Source organism: Pseudopipra pipra, chromosome 1 (assembly GCF_036250125.1).
Source record: "Pseudopipra pipra isolate bDixPip1 chromosome 1, bDixPip1.hap1, whole genome shotgun sequence".
Lineage (NCBI taxonomy): Eukaryota > Metazoa > Chordata > Aves > Passeriformes > Pipridae > Pseudopipra > Pseudopipra pipra.
Window position 1 is genome coordinate 32,178,564 of NC_087549.1, and position 26,116 is coordinate 32,204,679.

At 35.9% G+C, this 26,116-nt stretch overlaps 2 protein-coding genes across 9 annotated transcripts in view; both read left to right on the forward strand.

Moving 5' to 3' along the window:
* Positions 1–26,116, forward strand: part of LOC135412298 (elongin-C) — a 137,103-nt gene that overhangs the window by 38,079 nt on the left and 72,908 nt on the right. The gene's annotated exons all lie outside the window — the stretch shown is intronic.
* The window catches only part of UBE2W (ubiquitin conjugating enzyme E2 W), a 44,036-nt gene that overhangs the window by 13,651 nt on the left and 4,269 nt on the right, over positions 1–26,116 (forward strand). For 4 of the 8 annotated variants that reach the window (XR_010429549.1, XM_064650916.1, XM_064650906.1 and 1 more), the window contains exons 2-5: positions 3,524–3,615; positions 7,447–7,549; positions 10,089–10,244; positions 11,352–11,427. Coding sequence is in view for 6 of the 8 variants with exons in the window: in XM_064650916.1 (XP_064506986.1) it covers positions 3,524–3,615; positions 7,447–7,549; positions 10,089–10,244; positions 11,352–11,427 (427 nt within the window). In the remaining 2 variants the exon portion in view is untranslated. The other 4 variants (XM_064650922.1, XM_064650887.1, XR_010429558.1 and 1 more) reach the window with 3 other exon arrangements.

Below are 26,116 nucleotides of genomic sequence, written 5' to 3' on the forward strand. Positions count from 1 at the left end.
GCTGTATGTGCTAGCATGCAGCCAGCAGCTCGAGGAAAATGATTTTTTCTCTCTCCCTGGCACTTGAGACCACATCTGGAGTGCTGTCTGTAGGGAGCCACAGCACAAGATACAGGAAAGACACTGGTGTACTGGAGTGAATTCAACAGATGACAGGCAGTGTGAGTGGGGCTGAACTGCATGATGTACAGGGAGACTGACTGGGTTTCTTCAGCTGTGAGAAGGCAAAGGAGAGATCTTGTGGATGGGTAAAACAACATAATACGGGAATATCAGGGAAAATAGTCACAGTGGGAAGACAAGGGGCAACAGATACAAATTGGAACATGAGATATTCCAATAAGATACAAAAGAAACATTTTATACCATCAGGGTAGTGAAACCCTGGAATGCATTGACTACAGAGGTTGATTGAAAGATTATTTTCTAAATATTAGTTAGCCTGTCTCTTTAAACATTTTTTCACTATTTGAATGACTTTTGGTTAGTGGGCCATGATGCCCTCTACAGTTTTGTTCCAGTTGCTATAGAGTACTCTCATTCTGGAAAAAGTCTTTAGTCTTTGTTAGTCTGTACAGAAATAATTGAGTTGATGCTTGATTGAAAAAAAAGCAAGTTTTGAAAATATGTGGTGAAAGCCTATTAAAGATACCCAGCTATGTTTATCAGATAAGGAATGATAAACTCGTATGGCATGGTTAATGGAATAGTAGATAATTGTAAAATGGGTAGTATATTTTATAATTCCAGTTGTGGGGAAAAAAACCCCAACAAATAATGGGCTTAACTCATATCCTAAAAGTGTATCTCTTTGTCCAATAGAAGCAGTTCTCTATTTTTTATAGGCTGCCTTGCTTCCATCTCACTGGGCCCAAGAGACTTGTGTATATTCAGGTTCCTCAAGTGGTCATGAACCTGACCTTTACTTCCAGTGGGAGGGACTTTGCTCCCCCAGTCTCCATCCTGCTGTCCATCCATTTGCAAGGTGTGGGAAGAGAGGTTGCCATTGCAGACTGAGGCAAAAGAAAAGTTATTGAGTACCTCAACCTTCTCCTTATCTGTTGTTTCCAGTTTTCCAGCATTTTTTAGGGGTGGGAGTGGATACACCTTCTTTGAACTTCCTTTCTTGGCTTATGTTGATACTTGTTTGAATTGGCTAACCTGGAAATGATAAATTCTTTTTTGTCTGTTAAAATATGATGTGTTTGTTGTGATACTTTTGACCTAAATTGTAAATAGTATCTCCTGTTATTTCTCTGGGATAGTTTTTCCATTTTGTATTGGAAATTATGAGAAGCAGTATGTTGTCTGTATGTATTATTTGTGTTTACTGGACAGACCCTCATGACAGTATCAGCAAACATTTTAGGATCAAAGGAACAGAGCACTTCAGTAGTACTGTGATGATCAAGTACACATTATAATTATTGTTTTTTCCTTGTGCTACTGTTTTTTAGAAAGAATCATAAATATAGTGTGTGAGAACTGAAAAGCTGTGAAGGAGTCAGATACTATTTTCACACTGGCGAGATGGAAAGAATGACTGAGACTATTTGACTGAAAAGAAGGTTGCTGGAAAAAGGGACAAAGGTGCAAACTTGGAATGAGAGGATATTTTAAGTGTTGATAATTTGGAATTTTTTGTAGGATACAGATAAAACAAAATTTCCTCTCCAATTTACTGTCAGATACTAATAGCTTACTGTGACTGGTTTTAATTCAATTCTCAAATGGATTTTAGGCTCCTTTTTATAAAGATGTTGTATAGTTAGTCTACAAGGATAAGTAAATGGGTCTACTGAATTATTTGCTGTTCCTTACTATTTTTCAACTCAATCTCCTTTTTAAGGGAGTTTGAATTTCCCTTATCGTATAAAGTTCTCATTTCTGAACTTTTAAAATATTTCTCTATATGACAAGGCATACACAGGTTGACTGCCATTGAGGTTTATTTGATGGTGGTCTGGGGAAGTGCCAGAAAGAGAATTGACTTAAAAATTAGTATCTGCCATTCAAATTAAGGATTTGTAAAATGGTTTTGTAACCTTGCTCCTTTGCATTTTAGTTCATAATAGTGGTGTCAAAAACACTGTTAGTATTTTCTTAAATTGTGCAGAAAGCAAAAGATAAACACTAGTGTTCTAATCTGTTTTTCAGTGTGTTAGCAATGTATGTAGCTTTCGTATGAAAATGCTAGCATTGGTTTTTCAGTTCGTTTATATTGTATCTATGTTCAGGGTAGGGGAAACTTTCAAAATAGAAGCCCAAAGCAAGTTTTCAGGGCTGCTTAATAGAGATAGAAAATTATTTCAGTATTTTTCAGAATGTAAATTGTTGATCTGTGGGGGCCTTTTCTTTGTGAATTGTGTGGCTGAATTTACTGTAGTCCAGTTTCAAAAATATTGATAAGATACTGCATAATTTCTGAGTTTACCAATCAACACTCTATTTTCCCCTGTGGATTTTTTTAAGTTCTGGAAGAGTTGTTTGGAAAACATCTACAAATGCGTGATAAACCTATATTTAAAAAAAAATTGGATATTGAATGGAAATGAGATACTAAACCCCCAGACCGTGTATTTTTATTCCTTTTGAGTGTAAGATCATATTCACTAGTAGGGTGATTGAAGTGCACTTGCAGATGGTAAACCTTAAAATGATTGATAGGAAAAAGGAAAGTAGGAAATGAGAAAGCCTTGAACTTTTTGTCATCTGCATGGCTTGGAAATGACAAAACGTGTTGCATAACTGTTTATGTGGAGAAAATACACTCTGAAAGCAGTGCCAATGGCAGCACTTCACAGAGGTTGTATTTCCCTTGCTCCATAGATTGTGAGAAACAGTGCTTATAGTTGTTAGTGAAGCAGCTGGTTGCAGTTAGCAATTGATTTATCCCTGTCAAACTAGGTAAGAATTACCTGAGTCACCAGTATAACTCTTTTCTACGTGCTATGACTCTGTAGGTTCTAACGTGCAGTTACTATACAGTTGTTAAATAGTTTGTGTTCTGCAATTCACCTAGTCTTGTTTTAGTTTCTGTTCTGTCCTCTGGCTTGCACATATGCCAGATAGAAGTGTCTTAAATTACATAGAGGAGGGAGAGTTGTGCTCTTAAAATCTTGTAGAATTAATTATAATTCTCATGCTATCGTGGGAATGTGAAATATTCTCTGCTAGGTGTAGAGCTCTCATAGACATCTTTGTAATATGACACAATAATTAATACATCTGTGTAGTTTGTCATGAAACAGATCTTCACGTTGCAGTGTTGCAAATGTAAATGCCACTTCATTTTAACCAAAAAGTAAGTTTAAAGCCTGTGACCTTTTTTGCCTGTGACTTTTCAGTTAAATTTCTAGGAGAGGAGTCTTCCTTTGTGCTCACCTTTCAATTTCACTTTGTTTTTAAATTTTCAAATAAGACTTCTTTTATCTTTTAATAATTGGTGAAATATACTTTAGTGTGCATGTTTATTGCTGAATTTAATTTAGTATTTAAGTTATTCTATACAATTTCTTTATAGAAACGATTACAGAAAGAACTATTGGCATTTCAAAATGATCCACCTCCAGGAATGACTCTAGATGAAAAGAGTGTACAAAATTCAATTACACAGTAAGTACATATCTTATTTCTGCTATGCTGAAAATGTAAGTAAGGGAAGTTCTCTTTATGTCACTTCCACCAATTCCAAGTATCACAAATTTTTGCTTTCAGTCTAGACAATGAAACGTTGCTCTCCTTAATAAGCATATTGCAGTAATGTGTTGTGACACTTTCAGGAACTGGATAGTGATTATTAAATTTTTATTTGGCTTTTTATTGTCTAACAAACTGTCAATTGGTAAAAGCCCCTGCATATTTTAGAATAAAGTAATTTAACAGTCTTTCATAGCTACTAACCTCTGAAACCCCTTTAGATTTATTGGCATAATGGAGTAGCTGTCTTCAAGTTCTGTGTTATTTGTATAGAATGTATGTCGTAGCTGTTAATTTACATTACCTTCTTTCTCTAAAGCAAGTGAAGGAAAGTTCTTATAAAGCAAAGTTGTCTGGGTACACTTGTTTGTGCTTTTCTCCCTGCCTTAGCTTTTTTTATGATTAGTGAAACGGGAAGAGAAACATGGTAAAATATTCTGTGTCCATTGAAATGGACAGAAGTTGTTCTTGGAACTGAACTGGTTTTTTTACCTGACTGAAATTTAAAAGATTTAGACTGTTAACATTCCTTTTTCATAATTTTCTTAGCTTAATTTTGGACAAATTTTTAAAATTTAGCAGATGTAAACATTAATGAGAGTGTAGATATCAGGCTATATGTTCTGGACTCAGTTACTGATTGATGGATCAATTTAAAAACAGCATAGAACTGAATTCTGATGTTTCACATCTGCATTTTTGGTGGCATCATTCAGACCGTGTTACATGAGGCTTTTCTAAACCTTGCATATACTGAATCAAACACTCGTATTGCTTCTTAAGTGATGGTGGTCTTTGTGGTACTTCATGTAGATGAGTAAGACTAAAAAAAAAATCGAAATAGCAGTTCCCAGAGTTTGGTAGAAATAGTAATAAACTGTTGTAGAAATGCTGAATTGCAGCTTCTGTTTCTTGCTCTACTTCGGGTTTTCAAATTTTCTGCAAAAAGGACTCAATCTAATATTGCAAGTGTTTTTCACTCACTTCAGCAGAAAATGACATTAAATCAAAGTTCACAGCGGATGGAAAAGGAAAAAAAAATCTGTATTTTTTTCCTATTTGTTGATTTTTCTTAGTATGTCTCATTATTATTTCTGTCATGTACATTTTTTATACCTTTCAATTCCTTGTACACTAAAAGGTTCCTGATTACTGTCATGCTAGATTTTGAAACTGTCCCTCTTTTAGAAGCTTCCTGTCACAAGTAACATTCTATTTTTTTCTCTTTGAAGGTTTTTGGTGTCAGCTAGCATGTTCTGAGTTCATTAATGAAGTTGCAGTTTGAACTGGTGCAGTAAAAATTTGTGGAGCAATACTTGTTTGGGTTTTAAAGATGTTGAACAAAATAATTGGATCCCATGATGTAACTGGGTCATTTAAAACATTAAGCAAACTTCAATTTTAAATACACAAGGATTAGAAATATGAGAAGGCTAAACCGTAAAGCACACAGGAAAGATGGGTTCTAGTGATTCCTTGACCATAAAAGAAAAAGAGTAATGTCCAGGCAGAGTTATCTTCTACTTAGTAAAGTAAACTATTTTAAAAACTTGAAAGTGGAAGTTTTCTGGATCACAAGCAGCAGTAAATCTAAAGAGTATTGGTGCACCATGTGTATAAATGTAAAAGCAGAAGGCATAAGAAGAGATAAGTGGTTTGGAGTGCAGAAAGATTAAATTGAAGGTGTCTTCACAAAATAAAAATATGGAATATATGACAGCCATCACTGTGCTACTGTTGAAGTTGCATTCCTCTTGAAGAGTGTGACAGCTAGCAGTTCATTAGATAAGCAGTTTTTCTCAAAAAAATCTCCTGAAGCCCAAAGAATAATAGAGGGGAAGATAAAAAATTTGCATGATTTAAATACACAGGGAGGGTATATATGACAGGAGGATGAAGAGGTTGGGAATATGATCATCAGGGCTGCCAGCTGGAGATGTCAACTTTTCTGAGCACATTGCTGTTCTGCAAAATCTCAGCTGCCTTCCTTGAGTCGATGTAAAACTTGTCTGACCATTTTTGTAGTCTCTTGCTGAATTTTCACCTTATCACGTTGCTCAAATCTGTAAAACTCAATCAAGGGTGAAAAATGAAAATGAGAAAATGATGCTGCAAAGGATCAACGGTAGAACTCTGTAAAATGACAGAAGTTAGCAGAATGTTGCTGAATGTGTTGAACAATATTCAAAGCATCTATTTTTAACTGGATTAAAAAAACTACAACACAACCCAAACCCAGCCACAATAAAAACCCTACACCGAACACCACCTTCTCATTCCAACGGGATGAGGTTCAACAAGGCCAAGGGCCGGGTCCTGCACTTTGGCCACAACAACCCCATGCAGCGCTACAGGCTGGGGACAGAGTGGCTGGAGAGCAGCCAGACAGAGAGGGACCTGGAAGTTTGGATTGATAGGAAGCTGAACATGAGCCAGCAGTGTGACCAGGTGGCCAAGAAGGCCAATGGCATCCTGGCCTGTATCAGGAACAGTGTGGCGAACAGGTCCAAAGAAGTGATTCTTCCCCTGTACTCAGCGCTGGTGAGGCCACACCTGGAGTACTGTGTCCAGCTCTGGGCCCCTCAGTTCAGGAAGGACATTGAGGTGCTGAAGCAGGTCCAGAGGAGAGCAACAAGGCTGGTGAAGGGACTCGAGCACAAGTCCTATGAGGAGAGGCTGAGGGAGCTGGGGCTGTTCAGCCTGAAGAAGAGGAGGCTCAGGGGAGACCTCATCACTCTCTACAACTACCTGAAAGGAGGTTGTTGCCAGGTGGGGCTTGGTCTCTTCTCCCAGGCAACTATCAGCAAGACAAGAGGGCATGGTCTCAAGTTGTGCCAGGGGAGGTTTAGGTTACATATTAGAAAGAATTTCTTTACAGAGAGGGTAATCAGATGTTGGAATGGGCTGCCCAGGGAAGTGGTGGATTCTCCGTCCCTGGAGGTTTTTAAGATGAGACTGGATGTGGCACTTAGTGCCATGGTCTAGCAACCGCAGCAGTAGAGGATCACAGGTTGGACTTGATGATCTCGAAGGTCCCTTCCAACCCAGCTGATTCTATGATTCTCTTCCCCTGGCAACTCCACCTGTCAGTTACTTTCATGTTATTATGATGGAAGGACCAGAAACAGAGGAAAAAGAATAGTGTGATATGCTGAGGTATTATCTCTATTACAGTTGCAAATAATTCTTTTTTTTGTTTTGTTTTTCTTTTAATTTTCTGGGACCTTTTCCTTTTTATACTATTAGCTTTTCCAGTTTTGGTTCATTATCTGCCAGGTATTATTGAATTTCTGAGCTTTTCATAGATAAAAGTACAAGATGAGCTTTGTCCTTTCCCCTTGGATACAGATTTTGTTTTAATAAACTGTGCTGATGTTTTCCGTGACAGAAAAGGAAAGAAAAACAACATGAAAGAGAACGTGTACTAGTTTGTTTCCTTCCAAACCTGTTTTTATGTAGGAATAAGCTTTCAAACAGGTTTTTTATTTCAACTGATGGATCTGTGTTGAGTTCAAGTCATATTTATAATTTGCAGCACTATATCAATGCCTGTATGTAAAATACCAAGCTTGTTTCCTTCAAATGTAGACTTGATGCATTGCTCACCTTTGTGACTGTTACAGTGTTAATAACGAATTTAGAAGGTTTGGCTCTGATTTATAGTTGATTTGGTTTGTCCTGTGCTCCAGGAATAAAACCAGAGTTTGTCAGTCCACAGTACTAATAGCTTTTTTCCCTGTTCCTTAGGTGGATTGTAGACATGGAAGGTGCTCCAGGAACACTATATGAAGGGGAGAAATTTCAGCTTTTATTTAAGTTTAGTAGTCGGTATCCTTTTGATTCGCCTCAGGTAACTGCTGCCTTCTTCCTTGCTTAACATTACCTTTGGATTATACCTGTATATTATATCTGTATGACACGTGCTAAGTGTTATATCATCCACATATCCTGATGTGAGGTTTAATTACTTTAATTTGTATTAAATGCATTGCGCAGATGCCTTTTCTTTTAAAAATGATTCTGCAGCGAGGTACAATGCTTTGACAGTCTACCTGATTTCATAGGAGATGAAAGTAGTGTAATCTGGAGGCTTCTCTGAGGTTGATATCCATATCATGTGAGAGACAAACACAGGGTAAATAGGAAGATCCCCTTTATTGCGATGTAGGAGCCAGGTAAACCACAAATTGCTGCTTTGTCCCATCTCTTCTTGCTTTCAACATATTTTTTTCTAGTTTGTTTTTAAGACTGTCACATCTTCTCTGCTACCATTATTAATATAGCTGAAGAAATACTGTGCTTCTGATAGGGATTCTCATAGACACATGACATGTTTGAGAGGCCTGCAAATAGTTTGGTAATTGAGGTATGAGATGCTGCATTGCTTTCATGACAGCCTAAACTGAAGGGACAGCAGTACTTAAGAGACTGCAGAATGTGCTGTGTACGTCCATCCCTCTGTCACCTGAGGGAAATGTTTCAAAACAAGGCTGGTAAGAGTAGTCACCCCTTCTTTTCTAAAAAAGGAAGGAGAAAAGGAAGAAAACCTCAGTTCTTGTCCTGTCTGTTTCAGCTCAAAGTTCTAAGAATGAGCTCTGCAACTTCTCTTATTTGTTGTAAAACTGAAGCGTGGAGCTGTGAGAGACACTTAAACCATAAACATTAAATATTTTTGGGTATCGTGATAAAAACTAGGATGCTGACTTTTCAGTCTTAGGTTTCAAAGAACAAACTGGCCACCCATACTTCTGCACCTCATCAGGTTTGCAGTGAACTACTCATAGGTGATCCACAAGAGAGTAGCCACTTTAATTTGATTCCAAGTAGGTACTGTTTGTATTCATTACCCAAGCTGTGCGTGTGGCTCTGTGCAATTTATTGTTAAGCATCAAATTAGATCCATACATCTACACTGAATTTTAACACAGAAAACAATTAAAAATTTACGTATTGGATATTTGATTGTTGTAGATGGCTAGAATTTCACTTTTTAAAATGCTGCTGTGCAGTAAGGTCATTCTGTGCTATGAACCTCTGGGTCATAATTATATCTCTGGCAAATCTACTTACTGTGACTTGACAGTTTACACTTCTGCTGCTTAATCACTTGGTTGTTTTCTGCTTTTAAATGTATGTGTCTATCACAGCATGCATGCTTTTACTTACCTAGTATGCCTAATTCTGGTTTTCATGTAAAAGGAAGATATTAGTTACAAGTGAAATACATTACTGGATTCTGAAGGTAAGCTCTTCAAGGCTTAAGTAAGAGGTTAAAAGACCTATGAAAGATTATTCTGAATCCAGTTTTTCTTCTGCCTTAGAAACATGTCTTCTATTTGGCAGATAAATTAAGCTCTCTGATTTCTGTTTCCTATATGATGAGGGTGTTGCTTCTGTCTTGTTGTCAGTGATGAGGTGGGTGTGTTGTGTACCTGTTTGCATACTTGTACACATATCTATATAACTTAAGAAACACTTAAGAGACTGCTGGGTATTATGGTTATGAGTGGTAGAGAGTTATTTTGTCTTTGCCTAAAAGATGACAGTGGTTATGCTGGAAAAGATGTTCAGGAGTTTAATACTGCTATGAAGATCTCACTTTTACTCTATTTCCCTTGGTCCTGAACCAACAATGTGTTCGACAAAATCTTGATGTAAGAGCAATAGTTGTCAAAATTGCTTTTCTAACCTTTTTTTGACTGTGATACTTCCTGTAGTAGAGAGGAGTTAAGGTTCTAAATGCTGTTCTTCCATGTTCATCCACATCAAATAAAAATATATTCCATTTGAAGTAAAAATTTAAAAGTATTTCCTGTTTGGTAACAAACTTTAGTTTCACAAATCCTTTATAGTTGATAAGATGGATGCATTTTAATTTTACTCTTGATGCTGGAACCTGGATGAGTTAGCAAGAACTTAATTTCTGTTGTGTCCAAGATTATAGAAATGCTCATTTGTGATTCTTCCTTGTGCTTCTTGATGTACAACATTGTGGCTTATAAAATCATTAAAATCCAGTATTTTGGCTAGGCAGGTGTATTCCTTAGGACACAAAAGACTGAGGCTGCAAGATAGAAAAGGTTTAGTTCATTGGTTTTACATAGTTACCTTTGAGTTTTTCTATGCTGTATAAGTATTCATTGGAAATCTTCTGTATCATTTATTCAACTCCATCATCACTAGCTATTTAGGCTTCCATTGTTTATTTTACATTTCATTTAATAGTTTCCAAAAGTGAATAAACCTAATGTGGTAAAGTGTATTATTTAGTGTAAGTGAAAATGACAGACCTTCTCCTTAAATAAGATTATATTGTTTTCCTAAAACCAATACAGTTTTATTTAAAATGTGGACTATAAGTCTCAGGTATTTTTGTTCTTTTTTTTTAGGTCATGTTTACTGGAGACAATATTCCTGTTCATCCTCATGTTTATAGCAATGGTCATATCTGTTTATCCATTCTAACGGAAGACTGGTCTCCAGCTCTCTCAGTGCAATCTGTTTGTCTTAGCATTATTAGCATGCTTTCCAGCTGCAAAGAAAAGGTATGGGCTTTTTCAGCACTGTTGGAGTAGAAAAAGTAAAAGTTAATAGTTTTCTACTTTGCAAAGTGAAAATTTCATTTCTCAGATTCTAAAATAGGCAAAACTGCTATATCTACATTTCTACTACTGAAAAAATACTAAGCTAGAACTTCAAAATAAACAGTGCAGTAAATAGTTTGTCACTGTTTTCATGGTAACCTGCTTACATATTGGAAAAGAGGAACAAATGGAACCCATCTAGTTCTCCTAACTGAAGTTCAATCATGTTTTAGGACAATTCTATGTAAAATTATCCTGTCTCCAAAGGTGGTGCAAAATGAATTGAAATGTCTTTAGTGCAGATGTTTCTAAGGCTTTGCATCTGTGCTATTTCAGTGATCTTGATAATTTTCATTTTGCCTTTTTTCTGATGACACTAATACCTTAGACCTTTTGTAAAGAGACTGCCCTTTTGCTCTTGACCATTTCTTTCGCAGTGGGCTATCTGTGGAAGTTAGATGTGGTCAGAGCTTGTCCATGTGTGCTATCTAAACATACCTATTTATGTTGCATCCCAGTCAGTCCTAGTCATGTGCATGTAGTTGAAAAAACACTCCAAAATGGCTTTATATTGTATTCTATCTTATGACTTGTTTTGTATAATGATGACACTTACGAAGAAAACTGAAGAATATGAAGTAAGGATTTAGATATAGATGTTAAGGTTTGTTTTTTTCACCCACTCCAAGCTGAGCCTTATGGATGTGAATTGGATCTAATACATGAGAATTAGATTTCAAACTCCAAAGGAATTCAGTTTGGGGATTTTTTGAACAACAGCCATTTCTTTCTTTTGAGTTGTTTTCTTTTTTTTTTCTTTATTTTTATTTCTCCCTCTATTTATTGCCAAACTCTTTGGTATTTTTCATTAATGTTTTTCTTGGAGTATCTCCACTAAGCATTTGTTACCTGGATCTTTAAGAGATTTTTCTTGACAAAGGTCTAGTCCTGCCTGTTATGTCATTTTCACTGCATTCACATGGTAACCTTTCAAAAGCTTATTAAAGAGCTCGTGTATTACAATATGAGGATTGTTTGATTATTTGTAGGTCTTTTCTTCTGTTGCAGAGGCGACCTCCAGATAACTCATTTTATGTAAGAACATGTAACAAGAATCCAAAGAAAACAAAATGGTGGTATCATGGTAAGTATTTAACTAGGACCGGGAATTTTTAAGTTCTTTTTAGGCTGAAGGCAATTAAAATGTAGGAAAGTAGGATAAATGTGTTCAAAGCATTAAAACTCTTTTTAATTTCAGAGAGTTATTAAAATCCTGTTTCTGAGATAATTTGCTGTGATTTTTTTATATCTCATTTTAATAATTCCTAGTGAAAATGTAAACTCAAATGTTTTAAATTGTAGGATAGAGTTTGAATGAAAGTTTTTGTAGACCGCATTAGTCCATGACAAGTTTGGGATTGGGGAAGGGACATACTGAAACAAAGTTTAGCTCTAAACCCATTTTTTTTGTTGTTGTTATTAACACTTTAAGAGCTTTTATGGTGTTGAAAAGATACCTATATATTTGTAAGCAGCTGTGTCTTTTAATAGATTTCCACTCTTAATCAGAATTTCCAGTATGGGACAGTTGGCTGACTTTAAAGGCTCCTAAAAACTAATACTCAATAATATAGTAATAAGATTGTCCATGTAAATGATAAAGAAAAAAAAACCAACCATAACTAAAGTTGCTACAGTGTCTGCAGTACTAGTGTTGTGTTGGGGTTTTTTTCTTTGTTCAGTTTTCATTTGGGAGTTTGCTTTTTTATTTTGTTTTGTGGTTTCTTGGGTTTTTTTGCATGTGTTCTCTGTCTTGCTTTATACGATGTGATTTCTTTCTTCTGCCTCATTTTTTGTCATCCTCTACCCAGAGCTGCACTTGGCTGTATGTGCTTGTCTTGTCCACTCCATTGGTGAGAAAAGAGAGAAGGAGGGGGTAGAGATGGGCTGTGCTTTGTTTCTCTTCTAAGCAATGCTTTCTTTATTTTCTCTAGGAAAATTCTGTACAAATGGTAGTTATCAGGAGCCCCAGTATTTTGGGAAGGGATGTGTTAGAGCAGGTAATAGTGTATGCTAGCATAGTGCAGGAGAGCTGATTCCATCACTGCCTTTCATTGAAGGCTCCATCATAAGACATCTTCTGTTTTTCACTGCCTCCCCACCCTGGGACATGTTCTGTCCCCTAAGTGAAATGAGAACAGGTTTTTTGAGACAGAGAAAGTTCATGACTGGAGAGGCAAATGCCAAAGCCTTCACCCCTGAAATTCTTAAGATTGTTAAAACCCCATGAATGCCTTAACAAAAAAAACTTGAGTGTTTCATAATACTTGCCAAGACCATGGGGTTTTCATATATGGTAATGTAACAGAACGAAACTCTGTTTCTCATAATACTGTAATAGTATCTCTAAAATAAGGTGACTTCAGGTACATTAAGAGAAGTGCTGTATGCCATGGGATTAAGATGTCTTTGAGAAACTTGGGACTGTTTATCATGTGGTTGTTTTTAAAATTGACTCCAAGAGTAATAATCATATTGCCCACAAGGATGGGACTTTTATCTTCGGCAGATTGTACAGCAGTCACTTTCTCTTCTCTCTCTGTTTTCACACTCTTGTAATGCATTTGGTGCTTCTCCATTTTTAGTTTTGGGAAAGTTTTTGTTAACTTTTTATTTTCACTTGCTAGTTATTTTTAAAAAGAAACAAGTGAAGTTCCATTTATTGGTTATATCTTGTGATTAAAATACATTCTGTCTACTTTTAATTTGTACTAGTCTCATATGGATTTAGAATAGAACTCCATAAAAGGAGAACAGTCTGCAGATATTACTTTGATTTCTTAATCATGAAATTCAATTTGCATTAAACAAGCAAAACAACAAATTAGTATGAAAAGAAATGTGGTTTCTCTGACTCTGAAGGTTGTGGTATTATTGTGGCTCAAAACCATCAAGGTGCTTATAGTTCACTGAATGAGTAATTTAATCACCATGAAGTTACTATGCAATGGTTTTTTTCAGAATGTTAGAAAACCCTACCCTTCCTCAAATTCAGAGCAACCTAAAAACCAACCTGAGGCAAGAGAAAGCAAGTCAGTTCATTTAAATAACTCATTCTGTCTTGCTTCCTGATTAAAAGTTCATTGGGCTCCTCCCTGCCTTAAATTCTTACATGAAAAAATTACACATACCTGATGTCTACTGGACAAAAGTTTCATAAATGCTCGAGTGTTTTCCCTTTGAGTTTTGTGTGTCATTTGCTTCTTCTCTCAGTTACAAGTAATTTTTTTCTCCTATGTAGACATAGAACAAGACTGCCAAGGCATGATCTTTAAATTGTCAATGTTTTCTTAACGGGTTTGAAGAACTGCTGGGTTACACTAAAATGGGAAGTGTGAAAAGGTGCTTCTGTCATCTTTATTTTCTGCTCACGCTTCAACTGAAATGTCACTTATCTAATCTTGTGGTTGAACCACATTTGGCTGGGTAAATGAGGGGAGAAAAAACAATCCCACCCGAGAAAGAAAACCAGCTGTTCAAGGGTAACCACTGGATGAAATTAAATGCTAGTGCTAATATAAGAACATATGGAGTGAGATGCAAAGTAGTTCTGCCCCTTCTGGTATCAGCTAGCCATTGTACTGCTTTAGCTTCAGTGTGATATTGGATCCCTGTGTTTTGAAGAGATAGGAAGAAATCTGTCATCTGTATTAATACATGCATTTGAAGGAAAATATTTTTTTCCAGTAGGTGCCCGGAATTTATTTACATGGGAGCAAAATAGGGCATGGTTGGGACCTGATGTAAAGCAAACCCATATGAACACAAAGTGATAAAGTGGCACTTTGAGACATATTCTGACATGTAAATATGTGTCTGCATTTAGCTTGTTACAGAGTTTTTTTAATCTCTCATTTCATCCCTGCTTCAACGCAGCAACTTATTCCACAAACAGAGTCATGGAGCCCTATTTGCTCCAAAATGATGTCCTCAGAAACCCTGTTTAAAGCTCCTGATCTTTGATAACTGAAAGTATTTCTGGATTGTCTGCCCTACCCAGTGTCTATTTCAACTGTACATTGACTTTCATGTTGAATTTCATTACTTGGGCATCTAGACTGAAATTAGTTTCATAAAGGTGTTGCCTGGCTTTGGTCTTGTCAGGAGGTAGATTTTTTTTTTTTTTTGTGGAAAAAAGGGGCAGTGGTGTTTATTTTCATCTAGCACTTCCTTACTGCTTTTGGGCTGGGGGCTTTGTTTGGTTTTTGTTTTTTCTTAAGTGGAAAGTGTTTTCTCTGGTATTTGTCCTAAAATTTTAGTGCACCATTTAAATACCCATTCTCTCTGTTGCATCCTTGTCCTTTTCTTTTTTTTTACATGTACAGTAGCCTACTATAAAATTGAAAAGGTTTTTTGCAAGTAATAATATTGATGACATAATGTTTTCCCATGAGAATGTAGAATGTTTATAAGGCTACATTTTTTAGATGTGCGAGGTTACAAGTGCTTTAAAAATAAGCAGATAGTAAGTTTACTTTCTGTTAACAACTCAGTATTTACTGTTAGCAAGTACAAATATACTGCAGGTTGATATGTGAAGGAGAACGTTTAAAAGGGAGAGCATTCACAGACAAATATTTAATATGGAGCATAATCCAGAAAAGATTTGCATAGAATACACATTTTTGAAATATGTTCTGTCCAATCACAGTATCTGAAATGTAGCATATGTCAGTTATTTTTAGGTTTAAGATTTTAGGATTATAGTAGCAACCTACTATTGTTGCGTAACTCTGTCAGCTATAGTTTTGTGTTGAATCTTGAGAAATAAATGAATATACATGTATATAAATATATATATAGATATATATGTTTAAAGGGTTGAGCATACATCAGAAGCAACCCACTCTGTCTGCTCTTATCCCTATATATTCCTTATAAAAGGATGTCTCAATTCGATAACTGGTGTGGACCTGCTGTACTTCAAGGATGCAAAATGTTAAGAATATTTGATTTTTCATTTTCTGGGCAAGTGGCTTTCTAAATACTGAGCGTAGAAATGACTGTCCTTTTAATGGAATATTTGCTAATGCTAATATCTTTGGTGCTGTATATGTATTTCAGAAGTTTAATTTTTGATAATCTCTTTTTTCCCCGCGTCAGTATTGAACAAAACACTAGAATTATTCAATCAGTGTATTTCCTGTATTTCCTCTGCATGTTACTGTCTATGCTAGGAATTGTTTCTGCGTATAGCACCTTACTAATTTAGAATTAGAATGTTTATATGTTTTCCATAAATGCTCTTCTTTTATTTTAAAGATGACACATGTTGATGCCACCATTTTGTGATCCTCGTAGCAGAAGATAGTCCTACTGAGAAAATGAGCACTTTGATCATTCAGTCTTTGAACTTTAACCTTTGACTGGAAGTGACCTATAGGCAATGAAGACTACTTCCTTTGACTGCATTTTTACTAGTGTGCATTCTGGGCGCATGTTGATCGCTGGTTCAGTCCATGCAACTGACATGCTTTTATTAGTCATACAGTATTAATGCAGGTGTCCAGAAATGTCAGAATAATTCCATTATTTTTATTTTAAGCTTTTGGAAGAATTCCAGGTCTTCATATATTGTGCAATAACACTGAGCTCCTTGGCGGTTTTGGTGCATCCATTGCCGGCAATGGACATTGTACCAGGGAAAGGTTTTGCTCCTGCCACAAAAAAGATTGACGCATGACAGAGCTTACGAAAGTTTTGGATATATTTGGATTATAAGCAAGGGATTGACAATTACCTTAAATCCAGCCCATTCTTTTATATTTGGATTCTATGCACTGTGACCACAAAACTAGCAGCATGAGTTAACATGCCTAGCTGAAGGACTGTAATAAGATCATTACATATTTATTGAATTGTTTATCTGCTGTCAAATTGTTTTGACATGGGCGGCTTTTCAAGTGACATTGGCAGAGAGGTACAATGTTATCCCTATGGTGAAATAAAACTACTTTTTGTATATAGTTATTCATATCTCTGAAGCAAAGGTATGAGTAATTTAGGGTATGAGTGATTTAAACAAGAATTTATTTTGGAGATAGAGGATGGCAGTGATATAACTGAACTTGCTGCAGTCCGTAATTGGGCTTGTAATTTGTACTTTAGAGCTTTTTCCAAATAGATTGCACACTGTTATTTCCTGCTAGCCATCAGCATGAGCCCTACTGCCTACACCAATATTTCATTTATTTATGTGTTCAAAAGCAATCCATATAACATTTTTTGTTTGCATTCACTGTTTCTTTTGTGTTGTATGTCATGTTTGAATGTTACAAAACAATATTTTGATTGAAAAGCTTTGTCAGAAGATATTTTCATGTAAATTATTTCTTTATCTTGTAAGCATCATCTTGTCTTTTAATCCTGTACTATAAAAAGAAAAAAAAATACATTTTTGACAGAGGCTTAAAGTTTTCACAAAAAAGTGTGGACCTTCTTATTTAAGTTTAGACTAAAGTATATTTTCTTAACTTACTTGTCCCATGCAGCCATGGCAATTTTTCCGGGCTTTTACTTCACCAAAAAAGGGGAAAAAGCCTAAAATCAGACATTTTTCTGTGGAGCAACATTTATTGAAATGATAGTTGTTCTCAGCACTCTGTAATATTTTGATACTGCAATTAGGTTGTCTTTTTAGGAAGCACTTTTATAAACTTAATACCTTTACACATATGCAAAATTTCTATAATTTTTTTTACTGTTGCCTTATTGTTGCACTCAAAAAGAAATTCAAGCAATTAATGCATGAATGTCTAAATCAAGTAGCTACTTGATGTAAAAACAAACAAACAAAAGCAAAAAAAAATCCCTAAACCCAATCCAGAATGAATTACTACAGTAACAGAAAATTGGCTGAAAAGACTGATTTTTTTTTTTTTAATCTGCTGTATGATAACTGACATGTTTTATAGCCTTGTACATACTTCTCTGTTACCTATTGTTTAAAACATTTTAAAAAAAAAGTATAGATGCTAAACTCAGGGTGGATAGAGTTCAGATGGATTTGCTTCAGAGGAGTATTTTGTACAGCAACAGGACTATAGATGCTGGCAGTGAAGTGAGGCTACAATAAACTTCAGGAACTGCTATTTTTTTTCTACTGTACTGAAAATATCTCTTGGCCTTTAAAACTCAATGGTAAAATCTAGCTTTGGATATGAATTTGATGTGTGTATATATTTTCACAATGAGCCTTTGAAACATAGAATTCAGTTCATTTTAGAAGCCAAAAAAAAGTAGTTTTAAACAAATGAAATACTTATGCTCCAACTTTTTGTTTAGCAAAATATTGTTGTGAGTTCATCAAACTGGTTATTTTTGGAAACATTTCATATGGAAGAGCAGTAATCTTATACTTAATCTGTATATTCATGTTAACTGCTCTGTGTTAATTGAAACAATTGATGCATCTTTGAGAAATTAATGTATGAACGGTTCACTTAATGGATCCTATCAAAACAGTCTACGGGAAAGAGACCTTAATGTGACACCAGGTAATGTCTGTAGAAATGGCTCAAGTACATCTCAGATTCAGTTATCTTTTTATATAGTAGCTTGTGAAACTACAATACATGGTTTCATAGAAGCTTTATGACATACTGTATTGTATTTTGTCAAAGATGGGTGTTGTAGTGCAAAACATTATACGTTTTATTGACCTGTGCTATCACATGGACTATAGTGAAGTTAAATAACCAAATTTATGCTGCTCTTTAATAAACTCCCGCCCCCTATAATATATAGATCAAAAAAGTGCAAGGTAGATTAGAAAAGAATGTACCTCAGGTCTTTTAGTTTACAGTAGAAATGCCTCCATTGGTTCTCTTGTAGATCTGTGGGTAAGTTCGCATATATATAGAGGGCCAAGGCAAAGCCTATATACCACTCAAGCCCTCAAAATAATGCAACTATTCTGACAATGCTATGATGTCCTGAAATAGGACTTGAATTAATTGAAGGTGCCATCCTTTTCCTAGGGTGACCTTGTGTATGTAACTTTCTTTCACTTGGAATTTCTCACATGAAATGGTTACGGAGTTGGCTTGAAACTATCTTGCTTTTATTTTGTGTCAATATTCATGTTGTTAAACACTTTGTTTTGTGTTTAGTGTCTTTATACTATAACACAATAAATTCTTGTTTTAAAATAGATTACTACCCTTGACTGGAAATACGTGTGGACCTTTTCACGGTGGAGTGCAGAAGCACTGTTCCTTACGTTCAGCCACTCTTGAGACAAAGCTGTCAGTCATTCTAAAATGCTGTGATGCATATCAGGGGAGGAATTGGGATAACAGTGAGGTATTTGCTCTTTCTCCAGAGGGTATCTCTTGTAACAACTGAAGGAAATAGCTTATTTAAAAAAAAAATCACTAAGATGTAATGCTTTCATTTCTTACAGATGATCAAATAGTTCCTTATTATTGTTCTTTGGCTGTATGACGAACGCTTCAAATATTACATAGAAAGTTTCAGATGCAGGGTTCTTATTTGCTTGCAGTGGTGGGAGGAGAGTTTCTGTTACATTGTTAGCATATATCAGGACTGTTGAATTAAACCTCTGCCTCATACCGATAATCCCTTTCAGTTTTGTACAATTTTTTGTTCAAGAGATGATGTCTTCTGTGTTGTAAAAAGCAAAGCACTTTATACCTAAACCACATATTTTTATGAAAAAATAAGTTTTTAAGATTCATATATCATGTGTTATGAAGATTGCTCTGGATGTTTAATTTTTATTTACTACTTTCTTTGAAAGTCTGACAAACTGTGGTTCACATCTTAGGTTTTAAAGGTACAGTTTAAGGAGACCATAGAGTTTCCATGTCAGTAATTACATATTAAAGAGTAGAGTAAACAAGTGTCTGCCAGGAAAAGTTTAAATATAATTGGTAATAAGACTTTGCAGTCCTGTTCTTGGTAGTTTTTTTTAATATGTAAATATTTATCAAAATAAATATGTCTTAGAAACAGAAGGGGAAAAAGAAAACTACCTGTGGCTCTCATGTTTCTTAGAACATGTCCTGTTGTTATTAAAGGTTTGCAATAGTGTAACTATATAACTTCTAGCTTTGGGGGAAGCCAGTGTAGGTTTTGCCTCATCTGGCAAAGCAGTTGAGCATTATGTTGTGTTTCCATGCTCACAAATCCTGATCACTCTAAATAGTAGGTTGAATGAACTTTCTTTTAAAACCAGTTACTTTTAATCCATATCACCCAATCCTGTTTGGATTTGCTCTAATACGCAGTGGTACCTGAATAATTAGGTGTTGAACTGGATAAGGGGAATTAAGCTGCCTTAGTGATATTCCATCTTCAGCTGCAGTCACACAGCAACATGGGAAGAGAGACTTTGGATTTAGTTCATGTGCCAGGTACTTGTTGGCCTGGTTTTTTTTTTGGGACTACTACTAACTTTACAAACCGTCAGGCTTTACAATACCTTTATAAAACACAAGAGTAGAAATATCACAAGCCGCCTTTTACTGTATTGAAATATAATTCAGAAATACAAATTTTGAAAATACTTAACCTCTGCTTTTATTTCATTTTACAGATAATAGCAATGCAGGAAAATCTTCACTTGCCATATTCGTTTTCCTCCAGATTTTATGTACTTTTTGAAATAGTGTCTGAGGGATTTTGAACAGTTGATTCACTGTAACAAATTCTCTCTGGAGCTACTTAAAGTGAAGTTTTTTTAAATTACAAAGGAAGAGCATTTCAGTAACACTGTAGTTCCAAAGTAACTGCTTTCGTGAAGTGACTTCCTTAGAAACCTGTGTATGTTTCATTCAGATATTAATTTTTGTATTTATGAAACAAAAAATAAATGCAAAATCCAATTGATAATGCAGTGTGTATCAGTGTAGAGATCAGATTTATAAACCCGTGTCCACAGTCTCTTTAGTATAATACTCCATAGGAGCTCTTAAGGTGTGAGTCAGTGGTAGTAGGCTAGATTGTGTTTAACCCCCTTCAGTTTACCTGGGTGATTTGCAGTGCAACTTTGTCTTTTGAAGTGACATTTTTCGCTTGACTTCTGCTAGTGAAGGAGCTGCTTACAGGAGACACTTCTGGAAAAGGAATCCAGTGAATAATTGAAAACCATCATGATTGCCTCAAAGAAAGATGTTACAATCTGAAATCCTATAACACTGACCACAGTTCTTTCCCTCATGCTGGCCTGTCTTTTGTTATTTAAAATTTCCATGATAAGACCTTAAAATTTTTGTCTTCAGCAGTTGGGAACCTGTTTTCTTGAAGCCCTTCGAAGTGCTTTGTGCAAAGCAGTCAAAGTTAAATCTGTTCAGATACACATTCTGGGCCTTTTCTCTTCCCAGGACCACAATATTTTCTGGATGCTGCTAATGAGGTTCTCAGGGGCATTTTATCCTAAAGATAAAATTAAGCATGGTACCTGTTGTTACAAGAGAAGGAGGAATTTGTATTCCTTCCTTTCCAGTCTAATGATTTACATTCCTACCTTGCATCTAGCTTTATTGCCAAGTCTGCACTGAGATGATCTAGCCTGTTAAACCAGTAGAAAACTGATTTCAAAAAAGTGAATTTTTTTCTTCTGAATTAACAAGCTGAATCAGCTTGCTGCATAATCAAGAGTTTCAGAGCTAGTGCAAAAAATGGAAAGGACTGTGCAGCTGGGGTTTGGGAGGTGACGGCTGAAACGTGATTTGTATCTTTAGGCTTTTCTGCATAATGTACTAGAAACCTTGTGTTACGCAGAAGGTGAGTTATGTGCTATGAGAAGCCTGAGCTGGAGGTCTGGACTGCCTATAACAGCCTGTGGCGGGGGACTCTCCTGTCTGTTTTAACTGTTTTCTAGTAAAAATTCTGAAGTTGTTTCAAAGCCTTCCAGTGATCTGTTACCTCTGTTTAGATGCCTTGAGTTTTTGTGCCCAGGAACACGTTGGCTTTTTGCATTTTTTTTGTTTGTTTTGTTTTGTTTTGAAAGTAGTAAGTCTTCTGGCATTGCTCTGTTAGGATATTTTTAGTAAGGTTTTTATCAGACCAATGTTGTCAAGCCTGAATCAGAGTTACAGATTCAGTGAAGCTGCTCAGAAAATGGCCAGTTATTTTCCAAAAGGAAGGCATTCCTGTTACAAATCAAATGTCCTGGAGCTTAGATAGAAAGCCAAATGTAATTACAGTCATATTCTAATACAGAAAACACTTGAGACTCAAGTCTCAGCTACAGATCTCATTTGTCTGTTGTATCCTTTAAGAGCGTGACTTGCACTGTGGTAGGAGATATTCAAAGCAAAACCACACTGTTAGTCGTCTCATCCCTTCCCCTGAAGGTCTTGTTCAAGAGATGAATGAAATCCTGATGGGTTTGATCTTAATGTATTATTTTTACTGGCTCGGTGAAAAGTGTGTGGCAGCTGTCATTCTGACTGGTGATGAAGTGTGAATAGCTCTTGAGTCTCTTTCTTATTCTCTACTGTCCATATGTCTGAAGAAAACATTGGTAGCTGTGCTTCATATGCGCCGAATAAAGTACATATTTGTTTATTGGGTGTAGACAATTTTTTCAAGATTAGAACTCTGGGAGAAGCAGTACAGGAAGTATACGTAACTAAGTAAACAAGTGACAAAGACAGATAAATTATAATATCTCCAGATGATAGAGTATATCAAACCTAAAGTCTTGATTTGCATAAGGTTTTGAGTTTATGGGAAATGGGATGGAAGGAGAAATTGGGGGCAGTCACACTGATGTATTCTGTGTCGCGCTGGGTTTTGGACTATAACTCTTTTAATCTTTTACGTATCTGCACATTGTCATCTGCCCCAAGCAATAACTACTGTCTTAATGATTATGCTGGAATAATAGATGACTTCGGGTTCCTTAAATAATAATTCAGTCACTGGCAATGATCTTTCAAACACTCCTGCAAATTCTGTTGACCAACACAATGAGGATACCATGTGGAGATAAGCTATGCTCACAAAGTAGGGTGGGAGGGAGTGCAACTAGTTCTTGGAAGTTAAGTTTGATAGCATCCTGAATATTCTCAGTGAATCAGTGGCTGGTGGCATAGTGCTTTTGGGTTTGTGTGGTTTTGGGTTTTCAGGTTTGGGCCTTTTTTTTAAGAGGGCATCAGTAATTGCACCAATCTATAATTCTTATGTTAAGAAGTTCTTCAAAGTTGGAAGAGGGCAAATGCAGTGCAACTATGGTCATGATGCAACTGAAAGATCGACATCCTGTATGAAAACTGGTATCATTTTGTTGGGATGTGCTATACTAAGAAACTTAGTATAGGTCCTATCAAACTTAACAACTTAACAACTCAGAGGATGGATAGCCCTCTCCAGAAACTGAAGTAATAGGTTTCTTTTTGCCTTTGCAAATTTTTTCAGAAACCCTAGTTAACTGATCAAAGTGGCCCTCATACTGTACCTGACAAGAAATTTTGAAGTTTTGCAAATGAGAAACAGATTGGATATAGTACTTTGCTATGTGATTTTGTAACTTGGAAAATTCTTTCTGTTAATTTCCTTTCTTTAGTCTGTAGGAATAGACCAAATCATACCTGGACAGTACTCACATCTTCCTGTTATCTCAGGTACTATTGGGGAATGCTCTGTAGAAAAGCTTGTAATTCTTTTCCCTAAAAGCTTCTCTGGATTGGTCCTACACTCATCTGAATACATCATCTACTTCTGTTTGTTTTCTATCAGCTGCTTTGTAATGTTGGGGGTTTTTTAACTCATTTCTCTGCGACACTTTCTGAAAGTGAACATTATAAAGGCTTACTGTTTGGATGTTGGTATGAAATGTCATTTCATCCAGAAGGCACTTTTCCTTACATTAGTGACTGTAGCATGCAATATAGTAAGGCCTAGGTTTTCCTGAATGATTTCTGAAATGTAAATCCATCTGAACTTTTTATCCAGTATTGGATGTACCTGGGTAAGGATAACAAGAGTTGTCTTGTGCCAGGCAGCCCAGTCTTGCAGCATCTGTGCACCCAAAGTTTAATGTCTCATGGTTCTCTTTGGAGTAAACCAATGATCTAATTGGAAAATTTGTGATCTCTGTATAAGCCAGTTCCATACTGTTTTGTGGTGAGATGGCTTTCTGTGTATTTCAAGGCACTGTATTAATGCACTGTACTTGATTTGGAGTAATGCGTCCTGTCACTGTTACGAGTTTGTCACATGGTAAAGCATTTACTTAATTCTTTTTTATACTTACAAAGCATTATGGCAGGATTTGGCCTCTGAAAGGAGTCCTGCTGCATGGTCTGCACCACAGAACACTGCTTCTTTCTGTCATAGATCTTTATTTCTTGGTTTTGGTCTTCACGGTAGTTCTGTGTACATACTAAAGATGGGTAATAAATCTTGCTTAGGCCATGCATTAATCTGGATTGATTTTAGTGTGTATCAATCTTTGTATGTATGTTGTCGTTATACCTTACTTGACACAGTATCAAGGACCTTATAAGTTACAGCTTTTCATTTGAAAGAGCAGGTTCCCATCAACGTTTAGGTTTTCATTTGTTGTGGTTTTTAAAAGTAAAGAATGCATTAAAAATAATCTGGATACAACAAAGTGAGAATTTGCTAGCTTTTGCCTGGAAGTAGAAACTTACAGGCTGCCTCCTTCCAGATTTGGAATTTATTATCTAAAGTGTTCTTTCTGTTGACTGTAGTGAAGTGTAGAGGAAACTGATTTGAAAGTCTTGGGGCAGTTTTATCTATCTGTGAAGATGCAGTGCCTTGTAGATTGCTTATATTTTGTCCTAATAGGCTTTGAATAATCAAAACATTTTCAGACATGGTGATGTTTCCCTAATTTCTGTGAAGGCCTGTGGGCTCTGCGCTTGTTTAAACTTTCAGAGAAATGCAGAAATGTACAGATCTGCCATATAACTTCCATTTTTAAGCATTTTTATTTGCTGTTCCAGGTAGTAGATTAGTGATAATTTAATGATAGAATAGTACAAAACTTCTCAAATTATGTAGGAGTTTACTCTTGCTTAAATTGTCAAATTCAGCAACATGGAACCATTGTAAAACTGATGTTTTTGGTAAATTGTTGGATGAGTGGGAAACGTCTGGCTCAATGATGTGCTATACAGCAACATTTTAGTCAAAATATCCAGTTAGGGCATTTGTGCAAATTCTCAAAACATCCTAGAGTTCCTATAGCTTCCAATAGCACATAATGGCAAACTGATGATTTGGTGACAATGCAGGGTAAGGTTGGGGTTTTTTATTTCATTAATGGAAAACATTGCACTGACTGTTCCTTAAAAAAGAATTAATTGTAAAGTTAGAACTGCTGCAGATCTTAATGCCTACTGTATTACACCTTCATTTAGCAATAGAATTTAGTCCAGCTATTTTCGTTGGGTTACGTACATGATGGTATTTGTGCTTAATTACAGCTAGTAATTTATAATTTTGTCAGCAGACCCAAAAAACTTTACTAAGGGATGGGTTCTTAATTTAGGCAGGATTGTGAAATGATGTGAAGCCAGCTTTAACCAACTTCATCTAATATAAATATGATTTGTCTCACTCTCGGAATACATTGTTACACTATTAGTTCACTGCTATCCTCTGAAAAAGTTGCAGTGCTGGTTGGTATAACATACATAATATACGGCAAATTTCTTATATGGTAAACTCTCATAGAAATGCCTACTTTGTAGGTGAAACTAAGTACTTAAATTGCATTTGATGTAGGTGTGACATGCATAGATCCTGTATTTTCAGCAAATGTTATACCTGCTGTTTACTCAGTTACACTTCACATTTTCTGAAGCTGTGTTGCTACAGTCCCTGGAAGTAGCACAAATGTATTTGCTTTAAGAGCCATCAGTTAGAAAATGGGGCAGACTGAGAATGAAGCCAGTGTGTGCTGGCAGGAGATAGTACTAATGGCAAATTGCAGGCATCAGTAATCCTCTAAAAATAAACATCATTTGAGTGACAATGCTGCCAGTTGTCCTTGCTTTTAGTGTTTCCATTCATGAGATTCTATACTTAGGAACATGTGTAGGCAATGCTTTATTATTGTTCCTATTGACTACGTTAAGTCCTTTATGTCATTTACTGAGTCATGTTTGTAGTACTAGCAACTTCTGAACTTTTTTTTTCTGGGGCTGGAGGAGGGGGAACCCTTTTTCTGTATGAATGCTGGGTACAGACAATTTCTTTTTTCTGCTCTTGCAGTTGGACTTCATGTAGGTCTAAGGTAGTTCTTGTTCCAAGAGAATAATAATTTAAAAATTACTAATTTAATATAGTTTTGATTTACTGTATAAATTAATAATCATGTTCAATTTCTGTAAGTAATTTTTTTACTTCTACAAAATGGTAGAAATACAAATCCTTTTCCTCTTGTTGCAGAGTTGTTCCACTGTCCTGCATTAAAAGGTATTTAGCAGTGTAAATGGGTGGGAAGCAAACAAACTGTGCAGAATGGAAAGCATTTTTCTACTGACTGAATTCTCTTTGAACTAGTTGTGTCCTTTTATCTCTTTATCTGTATCAGGTAAATCTAATGTCACCACAAGAATGTGTTTGGTGATGATTGAAATACTTAATTTTCATGTCCAAAATTTGCCTTAATTTACTTGAAGATGTAAAAGGCCTAATCCCTACTTTCTCTGAGACCTAGTCTGTTACAGTGTGGTACTGATAAGGTTGTCGATAGGTATGATTAGGTACAGTCTCTCACCAGGACGACTGTGCCAATAAATATAACTGGTATTGACACCAATGCACAGACT